General features: G+C 29.1%; 2 protein-coding genes across 6 annotated transcripts in view; one reads left to right on the top strand and one right to left on the bottom strand.

Annotated features, from left to right (window-relative positions):
* Positions 1–21,722, bottom strand: part of LOC111640325 (cilia- and flagella-associated protein 161-like) — a 63,569-nt gene that overhangs the window by 40,919 nt on the left and 928 nt on the right. The window contains exons 1-2 of one of the 4 annotated variants that reach the window (XM_023386338.1): positions 7,114–7,252; positions 4,039–4,156 (exon numbers count right to left, since the gene is read on the bottom strand). The exons of 2 other annotated variants lie outside the window; for them this stretch is intronic. In XM_023386338.1, the coding sequence (XP_023242106.1) occupies positions 4,039–4,052 (14 nt within the window). In that variant the 5' untranslated portion in view covers positions 4,053–4,156; positions 7,114–7,252. Of the gene's footprint in view, positions 1–2,073; positions 2,118–4,038; positions 4,157–7,113; positions 7,253–21,722 lie in introns of those variants that run through there. One more of the 4 variants, XM_023386337.1, reaches the window with a different exon arrangement.
* LOC111640322 (zinc finger protein 474-like) lies at positions 2,480–20,292 on the top strand. Of its 2 annotated transcripts, none has more exons than XM_023386334.1 (6): positions 2,480–2,596; positions 5,786–6,590; positions 17,021–17,326; positions 17,394–17,577; positions 17,649–17,798; positions 19,899–20,292. In XM_023386334.1, the coding sequence occupies exons 2-6, from the start codon at positions 5,841–5,843 to the stop codon at positions 19,913–19,915; spliced, it is 1,407 nt and encodes a 468-aa protein (XP_023242102.1). In that variant the 5' UTR covers positions 2,480–2,596; positions 5,786–5,840; the 3' UTR covers positions 19,916–20,292. The 2 variants fall into 2 exon arrangements, with proteins under 2 accessions (XP_023242102.1, XP_023242101.1); XM_023386333.1 differs by having other exon boundaries at positions 17,391–17,577.

Below are 21,722 nucleotides of genomic sequence, written 5' to 3'. Positions count from 1 at the left end.
TGCTTTTAGTGATAACGAAGAAAACATTATTTAATTTATATTAATACTAGCTGCAAGGTCCCGCTTCGCTGGGTTTTTATTTGTATGTAATATATTTTTATATATATATATAAGACTGTTTTTCTTCCTCTACATAATCTTTGTCTGATTCGATGTGTTTCCCTATAATTTTCAAGTTGCTCTTCTGTCTGATTATTTCTGTTTCGATATGATTCGAGACCGCAAAAATTCTTTCTTACGCTTTGGCATTGTTTTTTATATTTTTACTTTTAACACTTCACTATTCACTCTTCACTTTCTACTTTTTTCTGTTATTCGCACACTTTTACTTATGAAAAATCAACTGAAGCGTGTGCGTCACACGTCTCCAAAAGTCATCCCCACTATTCACACATTACGGTCCTTGACTATTCCAAAACATTTTCGACTATTCGAAAACATTTAAGATTAAGATTAAATTATAGCCAATCTTACCCGTTTTCACAGAATGAAAGAATTAGGTCCCCCGTTTCCAAACTAATTAAAGAATTTTTACATGGGTCTAAAAATATGTTCGAATTCTCGCAAAAACGCAAAAAACCGCATCTGCGCCTGTAAATCTTGCACGCCGCTTTCTCTTAACACTTTCTTTGTTAGTGAACACTTCCATTGTTACACATTTTCGAAGTCAACCACTTTCAACCCCATATCTCCCACACCCTTATAGCTATCGAGACGAAACCACCATAGTGCACGATGGGAGACTTGGGTCTACTACCACACACAAACAACATTCATGTGCGATGTGTAGTTTTGGCTGCAGAGTGAAATATAGGAACAAACACGTCCATATATATATATATATATAGATTATTATTATCAACCCGTCTCGATTATATATATAGATAACTATAAAAAATGCGTATGCGTACGTATTACATTAGTGAAAGATATGAAAATATATATTAATGAAATAAGGAGAACTACTTCTACTTATATATAGGCCTATATATAAATATTCAATGTATACAAAAATCATATCATACATNTGAATAGCTTACAGGTCATCAATACATATAATATAGAAATCACTAGAATAAAATAATACGAGTAATTTCGATTTAAATAAATTATTAATTTTGTATATTTTCTTATTTATAACATTGTAACAGTTTTTTAAAATCCCAAAATTTCTTTTTATAGATAAAATATATATAGGCCTATAATATGCATGATATGATTTTTGTATGTCTGTATAAATAAATAAATATATATATATATATATATATTGTATTGTATATTTGCAGCATGCAAACGAAAGCATTTCTACAAGTATTACTGCACTAGTTTTCTCCATTTCTTTATTATAAATCATCCAGACATAACATTTATACACCGCTTATATCTGCCCTTCTTAATACGTTCTCTTTTGTTTCTTAAGTTCACAGTTTTTCTCTTTATGAAATAAATCTCTCGTTTTAGCCCATCTATTTGATTTAGTTAACTTTTTTGTCTATCCCCTGTGAACACTTCTTTGTCAACCACCTCTTATTCCTTTTTATATTAAGACTTTAAAACTCACATAACAACGTGGTTACATCATATTGTATTCTAGTTTTTCCTATTTCGGAACAAGTATAAAATTACATGTAAAGTAGGATATGAATTAATATTTTATTCTAGTTTTATTTTCTAAACATTTACTGACACCACATGTTATACCTAAATTAACATCATTTCTACAAACAAAATTGAATAAAACGAGGACTTTTATAGATTTTAGTTTACGATTTAAATAATTTTGCTTTTAATTTTAATCGAACGTAATATAACACGCAGGCTATAAAACGTGATGTGCATAGTTTTATCGAATATAAACTTGTTTAAACTTCATCGTAGTCGAAGGATAATAAAAAGAAAATTTTAATTGTGTTAAAAGGTTTACGAAGATTCGAAAACGAATATTTAACACAGAAACTACATACGAATTAATACAAAGAACAATATAACGATGAGCATATCGTGCCGACGATATTCGATCAATTAAGAACATTAACCTTTATAACAGCACGTTAATATTTTTTTAAAACTAACCTGATCAGATTAGACATAATTCTGAAAAGTGTTAAAACGGAAAAAAGTTTCTAACGTATTAATTTTTAAAATAAACATACGAACTTCAATCGAACATCGACACACGTCGTTGTTTATCAACACAGTCGCCTAGCAACCGACTAAACAACCGTACGATTGACGCGACTTGCAACGGAAGAAAATAGCAATAAATAAAAATAACATTAAAATAATAATAATAATAATAATTAAAAAAAATAAATATAAAAGTTTTTATAGAGGCGAATTATTTAAGTAAAACTTAAAAAAGTTTTTTTTTAATTCTTTCTTCTAAGTTAAGAGCGTATTTTACGATATTAGCCAGTATTTTATTATAGTGATTCGGTATTTGATCGATAACGTAATTTTATAGGTCAAGGTTTGCTACGACATAGTCTATGTAGATGGCACTGTGAAACGATCTGTTAGAAAAGTTAGTGAGGAGCTGTTCCGCATCATTTCTCATCAATCAAGAAAATTATGATTGAAAATACTTATTCTTGAAGTAAGACTTTCTATATTCTTAAATCTAGGTTTTTATGCTAGTGGTAACACGTTTTTTAAAGTTCTTGTATTCGAAAAAGTTACGAATTTTGCGTTTTTAAATAAAACTTTTTCTTCTTATAAGTTGACCCGAAATTTAAGTTATAAGAAGGAAAAATTCTCATCCTGAAATCTTGTTTGGTTATTATTATTATTTTAAAGCTTTTTAAATCGAATTTTTCATTTATGAAATTTGATATTTACGTAAAATTCATTCAAAAAATTACTTGTCGCTCTTTATTTGGCTTGTTAATAGACTAACAATAAAACGTATGAAATATTTATTGTAAATTCTTAATACATTTTGAAGTATAAATATATATTTTTATAAATTTTACATGTGTAAGACTAATACTATGTATAACTTTTACATATAATTTATAATGTATATCTACATAAATATTATACATGGTTTATACACATAACGTTATAAATTTATTATTATATTAATAATTAATTTTGATAAAATAACAACTTTTAATTAAAATAATTTTACAGTACTTATTGTATGTTTTTACCAAATTAATGCTAACAAGCAATATTTAACAACCTATTTTTTTAAAATGAATCTTTACATATATTAACAATATTTACTGACAGCATTTAAGAAATTTGAAATTATATTGTTATACAAAGTTATTTTCTTGGAATTAATTGATTTTAGCGAAATTTTAAAAGGGATTATAAAAGTATGGGAATGAAACATTTGTCTATTAAAATTCAGAATACTTTATTTTTATTTAACCTTTCAGAATTCATTAAAATAGATTTAGAATTAATAATTCAATCTGCAATTCGGGAAATCAACTAAATTTAGTAGGCAGATTGTGTTTTTATATGTAACGTACAATATTATTCTGACATCAACATTCATATGCAATTCGTTTCATAAATTATTAAATGAATATTTTCTCTTTTTTATCGATCTGACAATAATTTATGAAGATTTAACAGTTAATATTATTAAATAACATGAGTATTATGAGAAATTAATATATAGTATATATATAAAACAACTATATACTATAAGTATGATAATTCTATAATGGGCTTTACGCATAACAGAATAATAACTTAGTTTTAAAGCGTTTATTCAAGTGTAAGTTAGTATAAACATTAGTAAATTTTCTAAGAACATTTAAAAATTAATTAATAATATTTATTCGCGGTTTTAAAGCATCTTGTGTAATCATCATGATGTAATTTATATGTAAGACTCGGGTATAATCGATAGTTCAATATGATCTACATTATTCTTGTAAAAAGTAGGTCTTTGTGGACTATATACAATATTATATTATGAAATAATAATGGATATTTTGAATAATTTAATTTTCCTTTATATTTTATAGTTAAATATATCGCGATGGATATTATAATACCATTTATTAACTTATGGTTTACCTGATTATTTCCATTACTTTAGTTTAAAAGTTAAGGTATGCGCAGCGGTAAAAGATCCTGATGATTTGACTGTCCTCTTAATTTCTTCGCTTAAACCTTGATTCTCTTATCATTCAAGCTTAAAAGAAGATATTCTCTTGTAATTTAATTACTTATTATTTACTCTATACTTCAAAATTAATATATTTGTATTTATATAGCTTATCCATTAATCCACAAAAAGAGAAATTTATAGTGTTTAAAATTGATTGCTGTTTTTTAAATTATATTATACAATAAGAATACTGAATTTAGAAATTATCATCATCATTCGTTATTTTTATAAAATAAAATATAATTTTTTTCATTAATTTAAAAAATATTTAAATAACTTTTCGTTTATTGTCATCGTTATTAACATTTTATAGTTTATTCAAAAATAATAATATTCTACAAAAGAAAAAAATAGTTCGTCTTCTTATTTTAACTTACCTTATAATTATATTAATAGAGAAAAGTTATTTAAAATTTTGGAAAAAAACACAAACAATTTAAAGTTTTTAAACTTTATGCTTAAACTTTTTAATAAATAATAAATTATTATTTAAAATTTAAAAGAAAGGAAAAATGGTAAAAATTATTTAAATATTTTTATAAAACAACGTAAGAAATGGCAAAGAAGACATGTCATTTTAAATTTATTGAAATAGGTCTAGGTTGTTTCAATAAAACAATTCACATACCCTGTACTATTAAATATATATTATAGAACTGCTAAAATCTATTTATATAGAATTAAAATTCATACAAAAAAAGTACACCTATCATTCAAGTAAAACAGTATAAATTTAGATAAAATATATTCATTTACCTGAATGAATTTGAATAAATGAATCGATGTAAATTTTATCCCCAATTTTACTTAATTTCTAATAAATTACAAGTCATCTAAGTTAGGAAAGCACGTTTATTTACTTCCACAGGATTATGCAAGTTATGTAATATAACTTAAGTAAAAGTTTCAAATATAAATAATAATAGAGACGTGCATCTTTGTTCAAAATATTTTTCCCTGTAAAACAGCGATTAACTTAAATATTTAGTTATATCATCGTAAGAAGGGAAATTTCACTTTAAAAGAAAACTTTTATTTATTTGAAATTATGATAATCATACATTACACATTCAAAAAACGATTGTATTATGTTATCTATTATTTTTATGGTAACGGTTTATTTGAGATATATCAAATAATGTGTTTCGAAAAAATGGAGAATTGTGAAAATGTGAAACATCAGTTTATAAAAACTTATAAAAAAGACAAACTCAATTGTACATCTTTAACAAAATAGATGAAATAAAGAAAAGGCGTTTATTAAAAAAATTCGTATTTATGTTAACTATTTAAAGTTTTTTTTCTTTCTCTACTAATTGAAAATCAATTTTCAGAACTTCGGATTCACCGATGTGGAACAGTAATGACAGTCTGCTAAAAATATTTGACATAGTTTTTCAAATAAATTTTATACATATATTAATAGTTAAAGATTCTTATATTAATATTAAATTTTTGTCGGTAATTCTATTTAGGTTTACACCGAAAACTGTTACATATTTATATTACACTTTAAAAGTTTCCAGTGCAAATCGTATTCCGTAATTTGAATTTTTCGAAAAAAAAAATTATCCTATACGAAAAACATTCGATGTTTTGTTTAGTAGAACACTTAGACCTAAACTAACAAAGTTTATTTTATTCATTTTACAGATTAAAGAACGTCAAAAGGCATTCGAAAATGTTAATTCGGAGATGACATACTGCAATGGGACCTAGGGGTTTTGTAACCTGTCATGTCTGCGGACGAGAATTTGGTTCTAACTCCATAAACTTGCACGAACCAAAATGTCTAAAACGACAGTTAGAAACAGGTGAAACAAATATCGAAACTTGGACGTGCGATAAGTGTGACGTGACCATACCGGCCATCCGTCAAGCCGATCATTCAGATACATGTAAAGGCAGCAGACCGAACACTCGTACTTTGGAACGCTCCACACCAGAAATCACGGAAGAATCCGAGAAAATTGAACGACCGCAAACGAAAACGTTAAAAAAGCCAACACCTAATATCAGTCATCCTGTTATAGGAGATGTAGATGACGTAGAAAAGACTAAAAAGAAAAACCAAGAAAATACTCAGCCTAAACCAAAGAGGAAATACTACAGAGAACGAAAATTTGCTGTTAAAAAACCAGCCAATACCAAAGTCGAGTCCAAGTCTATACCTTCACCTTGTAACAGTTGTAATCGCAGTGTGGCACCCGAAAGATTGCACAGTCACGTTCCTAATATCAACGGTACCAGAGTAAACGTCATGACTAGGAGTACGGAAGATGGATATGTCAGTGACAAAGAATCTAACAAAACTAAAACTAAAAAGAAATCCCAGGACACTGCAGTGACTGTAGAAGATTCTGGAGGTTCCAAAGGCCCTAGGGCACTGATATGCTATATCTGCGGTAGGCCTTTCGGTAGTAAATCTCTACCTCTGCACGAACCTCACTGTTTGGAGGTAAGTTGTGGATTTGTTACAAATTCTTACTTATTATAATATAACAATAATTAAAAATTTAATTTTATGATATTACTATCAAAATAAATTCTGCTAAATATAGACGACAAAAAACGATTTTATAACTCGTTTTAAAATTCATTTTAACATTATATTTTGAATAATTTAACGACAGTTTTTAGATTTTACTCGGATAATTTTTAATTATATGTATTAAAATTTTTGTTCTTAGTACCAGCTCGAATTGTTTTAATTGCGAATTAATTTGTAACCTCTTCGTGTCTAACTTATAATTAATATAGTTCATTCTCATAATTAAAACAGCATAATCGCTCCATTAATATTATAGCATAGTAGTGTAACCTTTACAAGTATATGCATATAAATTGATAAGAGAATCGTCATTTTATTGTTTTTAAATAAATGTAATCACTAATTTTATATTTTAACAGATTTGATATTGAGTATTATGTATTGTTTAGACATGTATGATAAATAATTGTGAAAAATTTTTGAAAGTTACTTGATTGAATGAATAAAAAGAAAATGCGATGATATTGTTGCTATAGTAACATCGACCTTCCTCTACAAAAACAGTTGTTGTTAATAGTCTGACACTCGATAGAAATCACACAGACTACGGTACAATCGATTTTCACAATACAATCCGTAATTAAAAAAACAAATACAATATTAATTAAATGATCATCATCGTGGGATTGAATTCGAATTAAACAGTAAATAAGAAAATATATTTTAGAGAAGTTGAGATTATTTAAATTTAATTCCAACTCTCTTTAGGTCCATCCATTAAACATTAAAAGTAATAAATTTTTATGTATCCTGCCATTAATGTGTAATAATTTTATGTAAATATAGTAATATTTAAAATTAAAAATATTAAATGGAACAATAATTTATAATTTGGACTATTATTAATTTTAATTTATTATTAGTTTTTTTTCTTTACTTTTAAGAATTAAAATCAGTTCAAGGTCAAAATGGCTGACCACATCCGAACTTTCAAAACTGCTTTTTTTCTTGAATAAAATACAGTTAATTAATTAAAATATTGTAGGATTTACCACAAAGTGTCATTTTGTTGAAAACTATGTCGATAAAACAGTAAAATTTAATAAAAATTTTGATTTAAATGACAATTGTATAGTAACCCTGACCTTGGATAACATCCAGCCACCGCCTAATGACGTCATCTCAATTTTTTTCCTACAATTATATTTAAAATACAAAGAAGTTGTTGGGAAATTATATTTATTAATGTTACAAATATTCAAATTGGAAGTAATTTTTTATAACCGGCAAATATATATTTAGCGTTTTAAATTTTATATTCGTTATCGTCTGCTAAATTTTCTTAATACGCACGCGCGTCATCGAATTATTATTAACGTTAATTTTAAGCCTTTTTTCAATTATTATCATTATTAATATAAATTCTTCAAATTGCTAAAAATTTCTTAGTTTAATTAATAAAATATAATCTACAGTACGAATTAATTTTAAAATAGTTTTGAAGTTTAAATTGCAATAGTAACTAATACAATTTAAATTCAGAATAATTTTAATAAAATGAAAAATTATTCGAAAGACGTTTAAATTTTTAATTTAAAAATTAAAGTAATAATAATAAATTGTATTTTTGGCCAATAAAACAATATTAGTATATTACTGCGGTATTCATTTTTTTTAAATTTAACCAATAGAAACGTTCGATACAATATTCGATCATTTCATNTTTTTTTTTTTTTTTTTTTGTACAGAAAATTCAATTTATTGCTCGGTAATAGAAATTTAACGAATGAATAAGCGATAAAAATTCCAATTTTAGTCTATTTTAAACATTAAAAGAAGAGAATTGGAAGGTATATTTAGGCCTATCGAATTTCTAAGCCTAGAACTCGATAGGCCTAGATTTTTTTGATTTTACTCGTTTAATTAAATGAATATTTTGCAACACCTGAAAACGTTTTCATTTAATAATAACAAGAGAATGAATTTTTAATATAATTTTTCGCTTTTAAATTCAATTATTCGTCAACAATCCTTTGGTTTTTGTTTTGGTTCCGCATCCAAGGTAACAAAACTTCGCAAGCATTTTGCCTTTTAAAGTAAACACATTGTTGCTAGGTTATGTATTGACAAACATCCGACGAAAGTAAAGTCCGTTCTGCTTTTAAGAAGCTTACGGAAACCAATCGGAAATTAATCTTCTATAAAATGGTATAGGGAATGTCGTCACCACAATCGATCGGCAAAATCTAGATTGATCCGTGAGAAAATATCGATTTCTTTTTTATCGTAAAATAAATTATAGTTTATATTAGAGTGAAGCGAAAAATGTAATTATATCCCAACTTTTCACTCGATACTTATCGATTTTAAAGTATTTACACCAATTTTCTGTATATTTGGTGTTATAAATATGTAACTTCTCACGATATACAGCGCCTAACAGATGAGAGCATTCACGTATAGGCTACGGGACTCACTCTTTTCTAAAAGCCATAAAAATATACGAATAAAGTCAATAAAAGAAATAAAAAGACTTTTTATTTCATATTTTTACGTAAAAGATCTAAATTTGGGAATCCCTGACTCTGGAAAGAGCCTTCCCTCTATCTGTACGTTCCAAACTTTCTAAAGCATATATTTATAAATTACGTATACACTTATATAGAAAATTTTATCGATGTACAGTACACATTTATTACGAAATATATAACATTCTATCTTATAAGGTACTGTATATAATTAGGTACTCCGTCCGTATCGATTCTAGTAAAGTATGATATTGGCAATCGATATAGTTTGACCTTGTTCTATTCTTTCTTAAATTGATATGTAATTAGCGCATCTCCTTATAAAATTATTCCTATTTCTCTTTTAATATACAAAAGTACAGTATTGAAATTGCAGGGTTGAAAAACTTAAATGAAAATGTTATTTAAAAAAATATATTTTTATATAATTCTATTTATATTCAAATTACATATAATTCAATACAGTTTTTATTAATAATATAGTAAAACTAATTTTAAAATACCATACTTTGCTTCCATTATTTAGAAATAGATGATAAAAACAGATTTCATGATAAATATTTGTCGTACATTTATCATAATATTTACAAACATTATTTACAATACTGTATTTATAAATTTTCTAAATAAATAGACTTAAATATATTCAGATCGTAATGTTTATGAAAATTATCATTTAATATATAATGTAGTCAAACAAACAATATAGAGAGTAAATTGTTAAAAATAGGAATAAGACGACATAAAAAATTTTCAAAAATCAACGTGTAAATTTTTTCCCCATATTTCTGAATAGCTTACAGGTCATCAATACATATAATATAGAAATCACTAGAATAAAATAATACGAGTAATTTCGATTTAAATAAATTATTAATTTTGTATATTTTCTTATTTATAACATTGTAACAGTTTTTTAAAATCCCAAAATTTCTTTTTATAGATAAAATATATATAGGCCTATATATATGTATGACGGAAGGTTTTTCTTTATCATAGAAGTGGGGGGATATGCAGTTGGCTATATGCAGTCGAATAGAAGGCAAACAGAACAGCGTACGATCGTTAGTCACGCAAAATAACTTGTTGCAATCACATTTGACTATCAGATTGACGGTCGTGCCTCCATTTGCATATATTTATCTCATTCGTACGTTTTCTAAAAATTGTACAACTACTAATTATTAGATTATAAATCTGTTTTCAAAGATGCATGTTTAAATTATGAATACAGAGCTAATTTTGAATTATATTTATTCTATTTTACCTTAATTTATAACTCTGGCTTTTCATCTGTATAATTTACAGGATTATTTACAAGAGGTTGTTATATTCGTAAAAATCGAAACTTTCCCAAAAAATCCGAGGGAATATCTTGTTTTATTGCTATCCTAATATAACGATTAGTTCTGAAGTAAAAGTTACAGTTTCTAAATGAATTTAAAAGAAAATCTTTTCGTAGATAAATAAAAACCATATCCATTTTCAATATAATATTAATACCCTCAATTGCGGGATTTGGACAAAAGATGATCCTCTTTATTGAAAAAGTTTATGTGAATTCATCATAGATTATATTATTTGATTGATGATATCCTGTACCGTACAGTACATTATTACTGCAATCTCTCTGTTTTGATTTATATGGACTTTCAGCTTTGGGGCTTTTTAAGGGACTTTCTATTAATATATAACTGTTTTATATAGATTTAAATACAAAATAATAACAAATTATTTGTGTTAATTGGCGTTAAAATGCTCTTACAGTATTATTGAATGTATTAATTATATTGTATCAAGTATCATTTCTAGGAATAATTTTTGTATTTCAAATATTTATATTTGTAGCTATTTATTTCCGTTATTTCTCTAATAGGTCTCCTTTATTGGTAATTTAAAACATGTTTTTTAACGTAGCTCTTTTTTATTACTTCTATAAAATTAAAAATATCAGAAAATGTTTCAGATGGTATTATATGGAAGTTATAGAATAAAATATTGAAGGATTCATTTTATAAACAATATTTCAGCAGAAATAGATACACTTTATAAAAAAAACTATCCGGAGAAATAAGAAGAAAAAAATACCCTTGTATTTTGAAGGAAGCGGTAACTTCTTTGAAGTTCATATGAAAATAAAATTTTTATTTATCCAACTACATTTATGTGATCCGCCGGGGAGGTTGGTCTCCCTTTCCGGCGACAGGTCGTTAAACCTGCTCACTGTCAAGATGGCTTAAATGTTTCTTCTTCCCTTTCCCGCGGTAACGGGATTTAATGTTTCGGGTCGAGTGGCGGAGAGAGGAGTGCCGTCGGTAAGATGACAGGCAATATACGAGTAAAAGAGGACACCAATTTAACAAGATAACAACGATTTATTAGCTACATAGATATTACAATAACTAATTTCAAGGAAAAAATCTGAGTCCCTAAAACGCGAAGGGCCGAGAGAGAGTTCCAAAAAGTTGTTCCATACCTCTTTCTGATGATAATCCTTTGAGGAAAAAATTTATGTTTCTCGTTGAGGAAAATACGATTAGACGTAATATTTGAAGGATCACGTAGGATTCGTAGGACACAGTATTCGTAGGATATAAGATTCTTAGGACAATTATTTGTAGGATATAATATTCGTAGGACACAGTATTGAAGTGATGGCGGATGAACGACTCCCCCCGAGAGGGGGAAGCAAGTGGCTTTTATAGTTTCGTAGTGGAAGAATGGTCATGTGACCAATTGTTGTGAGGTAAATGGTACGCGGATGGGTCAAAGTTGTCCCCGGGCCCATGCTAACTATCAACTTAGGAGTTGGAATGTGGGATTGCTTTCAAAATGGACGGATGTTTACTTTGAACGAAAGGGGAGATTGGAATTTTTCCCTTTTTTAAAGTTAGGTTTTAATTTAGAATTTAAAGGAAAATTTAATTGGGGGTTTAGAAAAATGCGGGATATTAATCGGAAAATTCGGTAAAAATTCCGGATTTCACATTTAGGCTCAATCCTTCCTGGACAATTTACTTAAAGTACAAATGCATTTCGGACACAGATGTTATTCAATCTTCGCGCCTCTTCAGTGTACAACTAAAAGCTATATACTGTATATCTTTAAAGCTTATTTTAACATTATTTACAAATATATAAATACCCCAAAACTTAAAACTTACAAATTTTTAGTAACTTATCATTGTTTATAACCAGATAACTATTATATTTTCGTATACAAGTCGACCCCCCTATAACACTGTTGATAATTCCGTTTTATATGAATTCCACGTTGTATGAGTCACTTAGATTTTACAAATACGTGTGCCGGGCTGTAAACGGCTCACCTNTGTTCCATATCTTATTTTCCCAAAAGTATTTTAACTTCTTTGAAGATAAAAACTGTGCATACAAATTTACTGGTTTTATTTTAAATATATATACATATATATATATATTTTTTAATAATTGTAGTGCCTTATACACATGTTGAATTTCATTGTGTGATTTTACACTATCCATTTATAAAATGAAAGGTTTGTTGTTCATCATACATTCATTGTACATTGTGAAAATATGTGAAATAATTACAAATTTTATGTTAATATTTGCATGTTTTAAACATTTTTTCATCTGTCATCTATTCATTTCAATATTCATCCTTCATAATTGTATTAATTGACCATTAATCATTTTATAACCTGTATTTGTAAATATTACTGATAAATTTATTGAAATATTTGAATAAAATTTTGAATAATTAATAAGTACATTTTATTAACACGTGCACGACGATTGTATCGCGGATAGTCCGGTAAATAGTATTTGTCATCGTAAATATTTTTTTAAAACCAACGTTTTGAAGTTCTAAAGAATAAATGTTGTTATTTTTCTTTATGTCAGTGGGGAAGCTTAAATCCCTGTAGCTATCCCCTTGTATCCGTCACAATAGATGACTTTTTTTAATCCCCCATTTACATTCTTATATTATAAAAATTATACACTTTAATCACTATATCGTTGAAAATATTTTTTCCCTCGTTATTAATGACTTCCTGTCAAATTTTATCCAAATTATATTGAAATTCATCTTAAAATGAGCTTTAATTTCAATCAGATTGGAATGGAGTGGAATTGCAGCGTAACAATTAAGAAAATTACTTTAATTTTCAATCAATTTTTTTTATTTATTTTATTACTAGTGATTGCTAAAATAGTATTCGATATGAAAAATCATTTATCTTAATGACTATTGTTAGGTTTAATGATAAAAATAGAATTTTTGTTAAATTAGTCCCGGAAAAATATATATTTATTTTAATATGTAGAATCCCCAAAAACTTTAAGAAAAAAACAAATAAATGTTTATATGCGTTTAATTTTCAAATCTTTTTAATGAAAATTTGATTAAAGTTGTATATATTGGGCACGTTTCCTAGTAAAATGGCTTTAATACAGCCGGATGTACAGTACAGTACAATACAAACCAATGACAGTCCGTTTCAAATGTAACGGGCTATGCCTTTGGCTTGCTTATCCAGCTGTATTAATTAAAGCGGCTTTGTTAGACAACATGACTACTTATTTATTTTTAAATTTTTTACATTAATTTCTGATTGACCGAAAAGATTTAAGTCAATAGTTACGAATGAATTTATAACTTAAAAATCATATTAAATGCAAAGCGTATCTCTAAATAGAAATATTACGTGACAAAATACATTCACTAATAGGCAATTCTATTTAAAAAATTGAAAAAAAAAATAAAATAAAAATGGGAGTCCATCTGTTTATTATTATTATTATTTTGAAACATTAGTTAATAGTTCTTAAATGTGTATGAAGTAAATAACTTTTAATGAAACTGCTAAAACTAATGTAATTTTATATTAATTATACGGATGACCGGATTCGAAGTTATTGCATTTAACTATATGTGTAAACTGCCTTCTGTAAAGAATTATATTCGGCAGTAATCTTTCTTCTATCTTTCTCAGGTGTTTTTCTAGATAAACTGACAAACCTATCCACTAAAACTTTTTTATTAATTATTCGGCCGAATATAATTCTTTATGGAAGGCAGTTTTGCACTTATAGTTAAATGTAGTAATGTGGTTTTCAACTGGAGTGCCGGATACAGTAACGGCAGTTTCAGGAGTGCCGCGAAATAGTGCCGGGCAACGCCATAACACCTCTTATGTGTATTATTAAACGCGCAATAATTCAGTATTAACTACTGTGATAAATAAATAGATAGATATAAAAGTAAATTATTTTAGTTTATTTTCGAAATAATGTCACGCAAGACAAAATTATTTTCATTATACAAAAATTATGGTCATGTTAGGAAAGTGAAAAATAAAATTTAATAAATCACAGCAAAGATATAAAAATGTCGGAACGATTGATTTAGAATTAGTTAGAGCTTGGGGTTTTAAATATTATTGGCCGGACGCAAATGTAAATTCTAGTAGAATTATCACCATAGTTTTGATGTTTCCTTTGCCATATTTCTTCAATATACTGTTAAATATAACACTATAGAACTTCGCCAGATATTAATTTTATTAATTTAATTATCATTACATAATTTGTGATGTTTAGAATTCTTTGTAAAGTATGAACATAAACTAAATGGAAAGTCCAAAACTTTTTTTAACTTACTGTCATGTTAAGTTGAAGTTCCAGATTTTCCATTCTGATTTTATGGAATATTATCCTCTTATGTTTTCTTTTATGATATAATTTTTTATATTAATAATAATGTGCAATAAAAATATTTTATTATATTACAAACAGAAAATGTCCAAGGACAAAGATTTTCACCTCCAAACCAACATAATAACCCAAACACAAACAACAATAAATAAAAGTTTAAAACAATATAATAATAAAATAACGAGAATTAATAAACAACTTTCAATATAATTGGAAGATTTTAATTGCTTTTACTATATATTAATGCTATAGAATGACTTTAGAAGTTGAGATAGAAGTATTCGTTTTACAAGAGATAAAGACTACTGTTATGTAGAGAAATGTATTGTACTTCATACCAAGTTCTTTAAATAGCTTCTGATAAAATTCAATTAAATGTATATTCTACCGTTCATTACTAAAAGTAAATATCAAGAAGTCTTAAAAAATAATTTGGAATAAGATATATGATGTAATAATAGATTACAAGATTTATCTAAGATGTGTATAACGATCTGTAATATATAATTGTACTGTACATATATATGTACAGTAGAATCCCGATTATTCGAGTTAATGTGGATCAATGGTATCTCGGAAAATCGAAAACTCGGATAATACTGACTGCCGCAGCCATTTTGGGTTAAAAATTACAAATAAGTTACAAAAGATTTATACGTTATCACTTTTAAGCTTCTGTTTTTATATCTTAGTGATTTTAATCATAAGAACAATACTTTTTTAGTACTGATGTACAATAGTTATAAGAATAAAAATGTGCATTATTGCAGTTACATTTTAATATGAATAATTCAGAAAGGAAACAAAAAAATTATTTGTTTCAGTTCCCTTTTGTGATTTCAATGATTTACAAGTTATCGTTTTAAACTTTCTTTCAAAAGTCTTTTAAAATAATAACAAAGCACTCTTTTTAAGTAAAAAATATTACACTACTGCTTTTTAAATGTGTCTGATTAGCCTACATACAAAACCAAAAACTTGCAGCCGAAGTATAAAATTCGTCCCTCTAAAATAATTTTTACCCATATATAATTATGAGTACTGTACAAGTGTTTATATAATTATGTTCAGATACGCAAAACTTTAAAACTCGAAATTATAGAAATTTAATTATATTTTCAGGAAAGCAAATACAGGCCGAAAGTCAGGATGAGATTTATTGGAATCCTTCAGCTGAAAAGGATTCGAATCCGTAAGCTGGAAAGAATTGCTTTCTATTGATAAAAATTTCAGCAATGAGTTGCGTAACTTTCCCAGCAAGAATTAAAAATTGTGTACGACGCTATCTGTTACGAGATTTTATTTAAAGTGTTTTATATTTTTAATTATTGTAAAAGGGTAAAAGGATTTAATTTTGAAGTACTGACGACTTATACAAAAAACTAAATGCTAACGAGTAAAATCTTCATTAAGTACGTCCTCACTTGAGATACGACACATGATCCTCCCTCTAATTCCCCATTCCTCGACCTTTAACCACTAAGGTTTAATAGCCTTAATCTCCTTAATGTGAAAACCTCCCTGAAAAATTTCAGAAATTTTCGACAAAAGGGACAAGAGTTGTAACTTAATGTGCTTCAAAGTGGATGAACAAAAACTTGCCCCCACATACACTAACATCCATACAAACAGAAAAAATTCCCAGATTTTTTTTTACCTTTCTCGACGTTTTGAGAACACTCGAATCCAAAAATGTAAAAATCTTGGGGTGTCATTTCTGACCGATGGCCATACTTTCACTCTATTATAATTATCTTAACTTCAGCACGAATCACCCCATTACCGATGTAATGCAAATGACTGCGATTATTAAAGGAAGAGATAACCAATGACAAAATCTATTTTGGTAAAGCGATTTTTATGCTAAAAATTGCTACAATAAACCGAAATCTCAAATGACACCCATCACTTCCTACAAATTCTCTAATTAAGATTCATTTGTTAAATAAATTTAGTCCATTTTTACATTCTCGAATCCGCCTTGTTAAGTAAATTTTTAAATTCGAGTTTTCTTTATTTACATTCGGTAGATGAAACGATTAGAAGTAGACAATGTACTTCAAAAGAAATGTTATGCTAACATTTTTGTAAATAGTATTATTTTCAGAATAAAGTTATCAAATCGATGAAAATGACACCACCTTTTAAAATCGAAACATTTATTTTCAGCGCTGGAAGCGCGAAAACGAACTTCTTTCTCCCAATCAGCGAAGACCTTTACCACAGAAGCCAGAAACCAACGTAACCATGACAAAAGACGAGTTTAATGAAGCGTCCTGGCAAAGTTTCCAAGCCAATTTGGTTCCCTGCCCAAATTGCGGACGAACATTCTTTCCGGAACGGCTGTTAGTTCACCAGAGAGTTTGTAAAGAAACAGGAAACAAGAACAATAACAACAACGTGAACAAAGCCCACTCGAACCACTCGCAGTTGCCACCGCAATCGCCCATAACTCAATCGGATATTCAGTTAGTGGTAAGAGCGTTACTCGTTCCTCGTTACGAAAGTATTTTCGTTTAATTTCATTTTGTTTCCATAGCAGGACAGCTCTAAGGAGGTCAGCAAGATACCTTTGGCCACGTGCTACATTTGCGGTCGACTATTTGGTTCGAAATCCATTTCCATACACGAGCCACAGTGTTTGAAGAAATGGAGGATAGAAAACGAGAAATTGCCGCCTCACATGAAGCGACCGGAACCCGAAAAACCGGCTCTCATGCTTAATGGTAAGTCACGAGTTCGCTAGAAATTCGTTCAAACTAAGCCGCAACTAAATATCCTGTTGATAATTCCGCAGAAGACGGAACACTGAATATGGACGCCATGATCGAAGCGGCATGGCAGAGTCATTTGCAGCAATTGGTTCCGTGTCCACGTTGTGGCAGAACCTTCTATCCCGATCGTTTGATGATACATGAACGTAGCTGTAAAGGAAAGAAAAGTACAGGTGGGTAACCGTCACTTTTCCACTATTTAAACGTCGTTGATTTTAATCTTTAAATTACTAGCATTTCACACTCTTATTATCCACGTAATTTCGGTTTTATTACACAAATACACAATTGTTACCGTAATGAATTATGAGGATGCGGATCGGATCAGATTCTGGATTCCCTATGACCACAGAATGATAAATGGAGTGGTAAATCTGAAGGTGGAGTGGGAATGTATCTGGGTCCACTCTTCCCTCCCGGGTAACCGGCAATCCTCAATGCAACATCCAAGTGACGAGATAACAGGGACCATCATATCCGGACGGACCACCAGCCGAAAAATGCCTGGGGTTTTTCGACCCGTATGGATTCGATTCCGAATCCTTACTGCGGCAGGCTGCCACCTTACCTTAGTAGGACAACACAACTCCTGATTAGAATTTCATAAAATATAATTCGTCGCGTTACATGTACAGTACATAGTTAATTTCGAAATAAATTCAGAGTTGTTTCTATTATTTACATAGAAATAAATAGATGCATTTTTGAACATCATCTGCAGTTCGTTTGCTGTAACTACGTGCATGCTTCAGCAAGAAATAGTTCGCAAAATCGTCAATCTTTCCTAACAATCGTTTCTGAACTAAATTTATAATAATTAACGGATGTTCGCATTTTTTATTAGGACACTGCCATTGCTTCTCTAATGAAACAGGTAACGCAGAGGGATACATTTTGTAGCGTACAGTGATGAAGTGGCCGTTTCAATTCGTTTCATGCACGAAGTTACAGCCGATGGACTAGTGTAAATTCGCTTCTAATCAAACCGTATGTCGAAAGAAATTGATTGTAAGGGAGACCGGGGCTAATTGTCACAGTTTTTAGTCATTTCTAGTTTTAGGGTCTATAATATCAGTTTATTTAAGTGAAAATGCATGAACCTACATATGTTTTGATTGGTTTATAATAAATATATAATCATTTCATAATTTTTTGTCATAGTTATTAATTATCTTAGAAACTGTCACCCTGTAACAACATGGTGTAGGAAGCCTAAGTTCTCGCATTTCCTGAGTTTATTTTGGCTATGTTAAATTATGTTTAATATGATATTTACTTGTGCCAATTTTATAATGAAAATAGACTACCAATTTACTATTATTTATTCTGCGAAAGGCAATAACTCGAATCTTTACATATCGTTTTCAGTCACAGTTGTGACGAACATAATATGGATTTACATCTGTACATAGCTCGTGAGACCAAACTCTCACCACAAACCAAACAGAGGATCTTTTCTTCCTCTTCTGATGAGTCAATCATTGTGACAATTTGCCATAAATGTACTTCTTTTGCAAATTGGTTCACAGTTCCTAATTTCTAAATAGAAAATTCGATTGCTCATAATGTATATATACATTAGGTCCTATATAGGCATATATACATTTCCTATTAGGTGGGTCCTTAAGGACCCACCTAATAGGAAATGCTAGTAGTTAATTAATGGTAAGTAACAACTAAGTTTTCAAATGGCACAAGACATGGCACATCAAAATTTACGCGACTCGGTGTAAATCTCCTACACGCCAACTAACGGAACACAATGCAACGGATATTATTCGAATTTTGTAATGTAGGCGAGCGATAAAGGAACCTAATCCTAGATGACGTAACCGTCCAGTTTTGATCATATAGACGATATTTGCACTGTGACAACTAGCCTGGACCCCGAAAAACCGGCTCTCATGCTTAATGGTAAGTTACGAGTTCGCTAGAAATTCGTTCAAACTAAGCCGCAACTAAATATCCTGGATTGATAATTCCGCAGAAGACGGAACGCTAAATATGGACGCCATGATCGAAGCGGAATTTGCAGCAATTGGTTCCCCTACTAGTCTCATTCCACCACCAAAATTAGTTTACCGTGATAGAACAAAATGGACTACACTTAGACTCAGTTGCGGTAGGTTAAGTTGAGATCATGAAACATACTTTATTGCGTCACAATTATCTTTCTGTACTGTAAATATCAACACAATATACAGTACAGTAATACTTACATTTTGAAAATGAATTTAACAGTATTCTAACTCGTGCATTTTTTTCATTTACAGAATCGAAGAAAGATTAGTTTGAAATTACTCACCAACGGTACCTCACCCTGCCTTAATCGACGTTGCTCATGAAATTTGAAAAAAATTAAAAAAAAATTGTTTTAGTATTTTATTCACAGAATGTACATTATATTGTAGATACGATAATCAGTATTATACAGTATACTGCTGAGATTCACATCCGTGCACCCATAATCTTATTTTATATACAAATATGTGTTAATTCTTGTAATTTATCCGAGAATCTATGGAATTAGAATAAAATTCAAGTAGCAAATTTCAGAGTTGGTAGAATTTCGTTTGATGAAATTAATCGAAATTTCTTCAGATTGACGTATTTGAAAAGTCCGAAAGACGATCGTCTCAATTATCTTTAATGTAATTGTTATTGAATCTGAATAAATTTTTATATTTAGTTTTACTTAATGTTTATTCTTACTGTTATACAATTGTGTGTGTCATTTATAAATAATACCGAATTTTAGTCTAGGGTAATTCCCAGAATAAGAATGGAGCCGATGTACTGCAACTCGAATATAATTCCGTCGCTTTAGCTAAAAAAATCCAGCAACGTTAGCGTCATCTGAATAAGTTATTTTTTAATAACGTCTATTATTAATAACCAGCAAAAGTCGGGCTGAAATTTGAAAACACATTTTTAATTTATTTAATTTAAAATATATGCTCTCCATCTCACATTAATAGTGTCTCGCTCCCATACATCATACTTTTTCCGACAACAATAGTCATGCCGGTCATCTATGTAACTCCGTTCTGGAGAAAATTTGAATTGAAATCACGTGACTTTCGGTCTAGACCGGAAGTTTGTATATTGTTAATTGGGTCTTTGTCCTTAAGCTTTCCACATCGGATCTCGATTTTCATCTATCTAACACCAATCACGAGATTAAGGGAGGAAACAGACAGCCAACAGACGACAGTTGGAATTCATAGGCTCACAATTTTTTCAAATTGCAGCCCATTATAAAAAGGCAAAAAAGGTAATTTTGAGGGTAGAGTTTTTTCCTAAGTTATAATTACTAATGAATAAAATCGTCCAGTACCACCCCACTCGAGATATAACACGTGACACCCCTCCATCCTTAACCACTAAACTATAGATAGCATCAATATCCCTTATATACAAATTACCATAAAAAATTTCGTTTCTTTATTTTAACCCCATCTTGAAATATTACGTGAAACACAAAAGGTATCAGTTTTTTGGGGGTTCAGAGGGTCCCAAAACGCCAATTCCAAAAACTCGGAGGGTCAAATTTAACCCTCCGAGTTTTTTTATTCCTTACAAATCTCCACATTTTGAGACCCTCTGAACCCCAAAAACTCAAAAAATTCCGTGGATATGTATGTGTGAAGGGAGTGTTGGCGTCTATTTCGTTCAATATCTCAGGATGCAGTGAAGATTAATTAAGTAACGACATTTGTCACGTTAGCCTGTGTATAAGGGGCATTGATGCTATTAACTTTTGGTAATGAAAACTCGACAGGGAAGGGGAGACAGGAGTGGTCACGTGACATCTCGTGAGAGATGACAATGATTTTACTTGTTAGCATTCACAGAACTTTATAAAACTCATCTCTATCTTCAAAATTAAGTTCTTTGCAATTTTATAATAATTAAATATACAAAATGTTTATAACAAAATCTCATAACAGATGGCGCCACATATAATTTTATTTATTACAATTAAAGCGATTTTTAAAATAAACGCTCATAACAGCCTAGAAAGTTACAGAACTGGTTGCTAGATTTTTTGTTTTATCATCCCATATTTTCTGCCAAAACGTCGGAAAATTTAAGTA

Source organism: Centruroides sculpturatus, unplaced genomic scaffold (assembly GCF_000671375.1).
Source record: "Centruroides sculpturatus isolate CEXI.00-Female unplaced genomic scaffold, Cexi_2.0 scaffold1414, whole genome shotgun sequence".
NCBI classification, from domain to species: domain Eukaryota; kingdom Metazoa; phylum Arthropoda; class Arachnida; order Scorpiones; family Buthidae; genus Centruroides; species Centruroides sculpturatus.
This window is presented reverse-complemented; position numbering and strand designations above follow the sequence as displayed.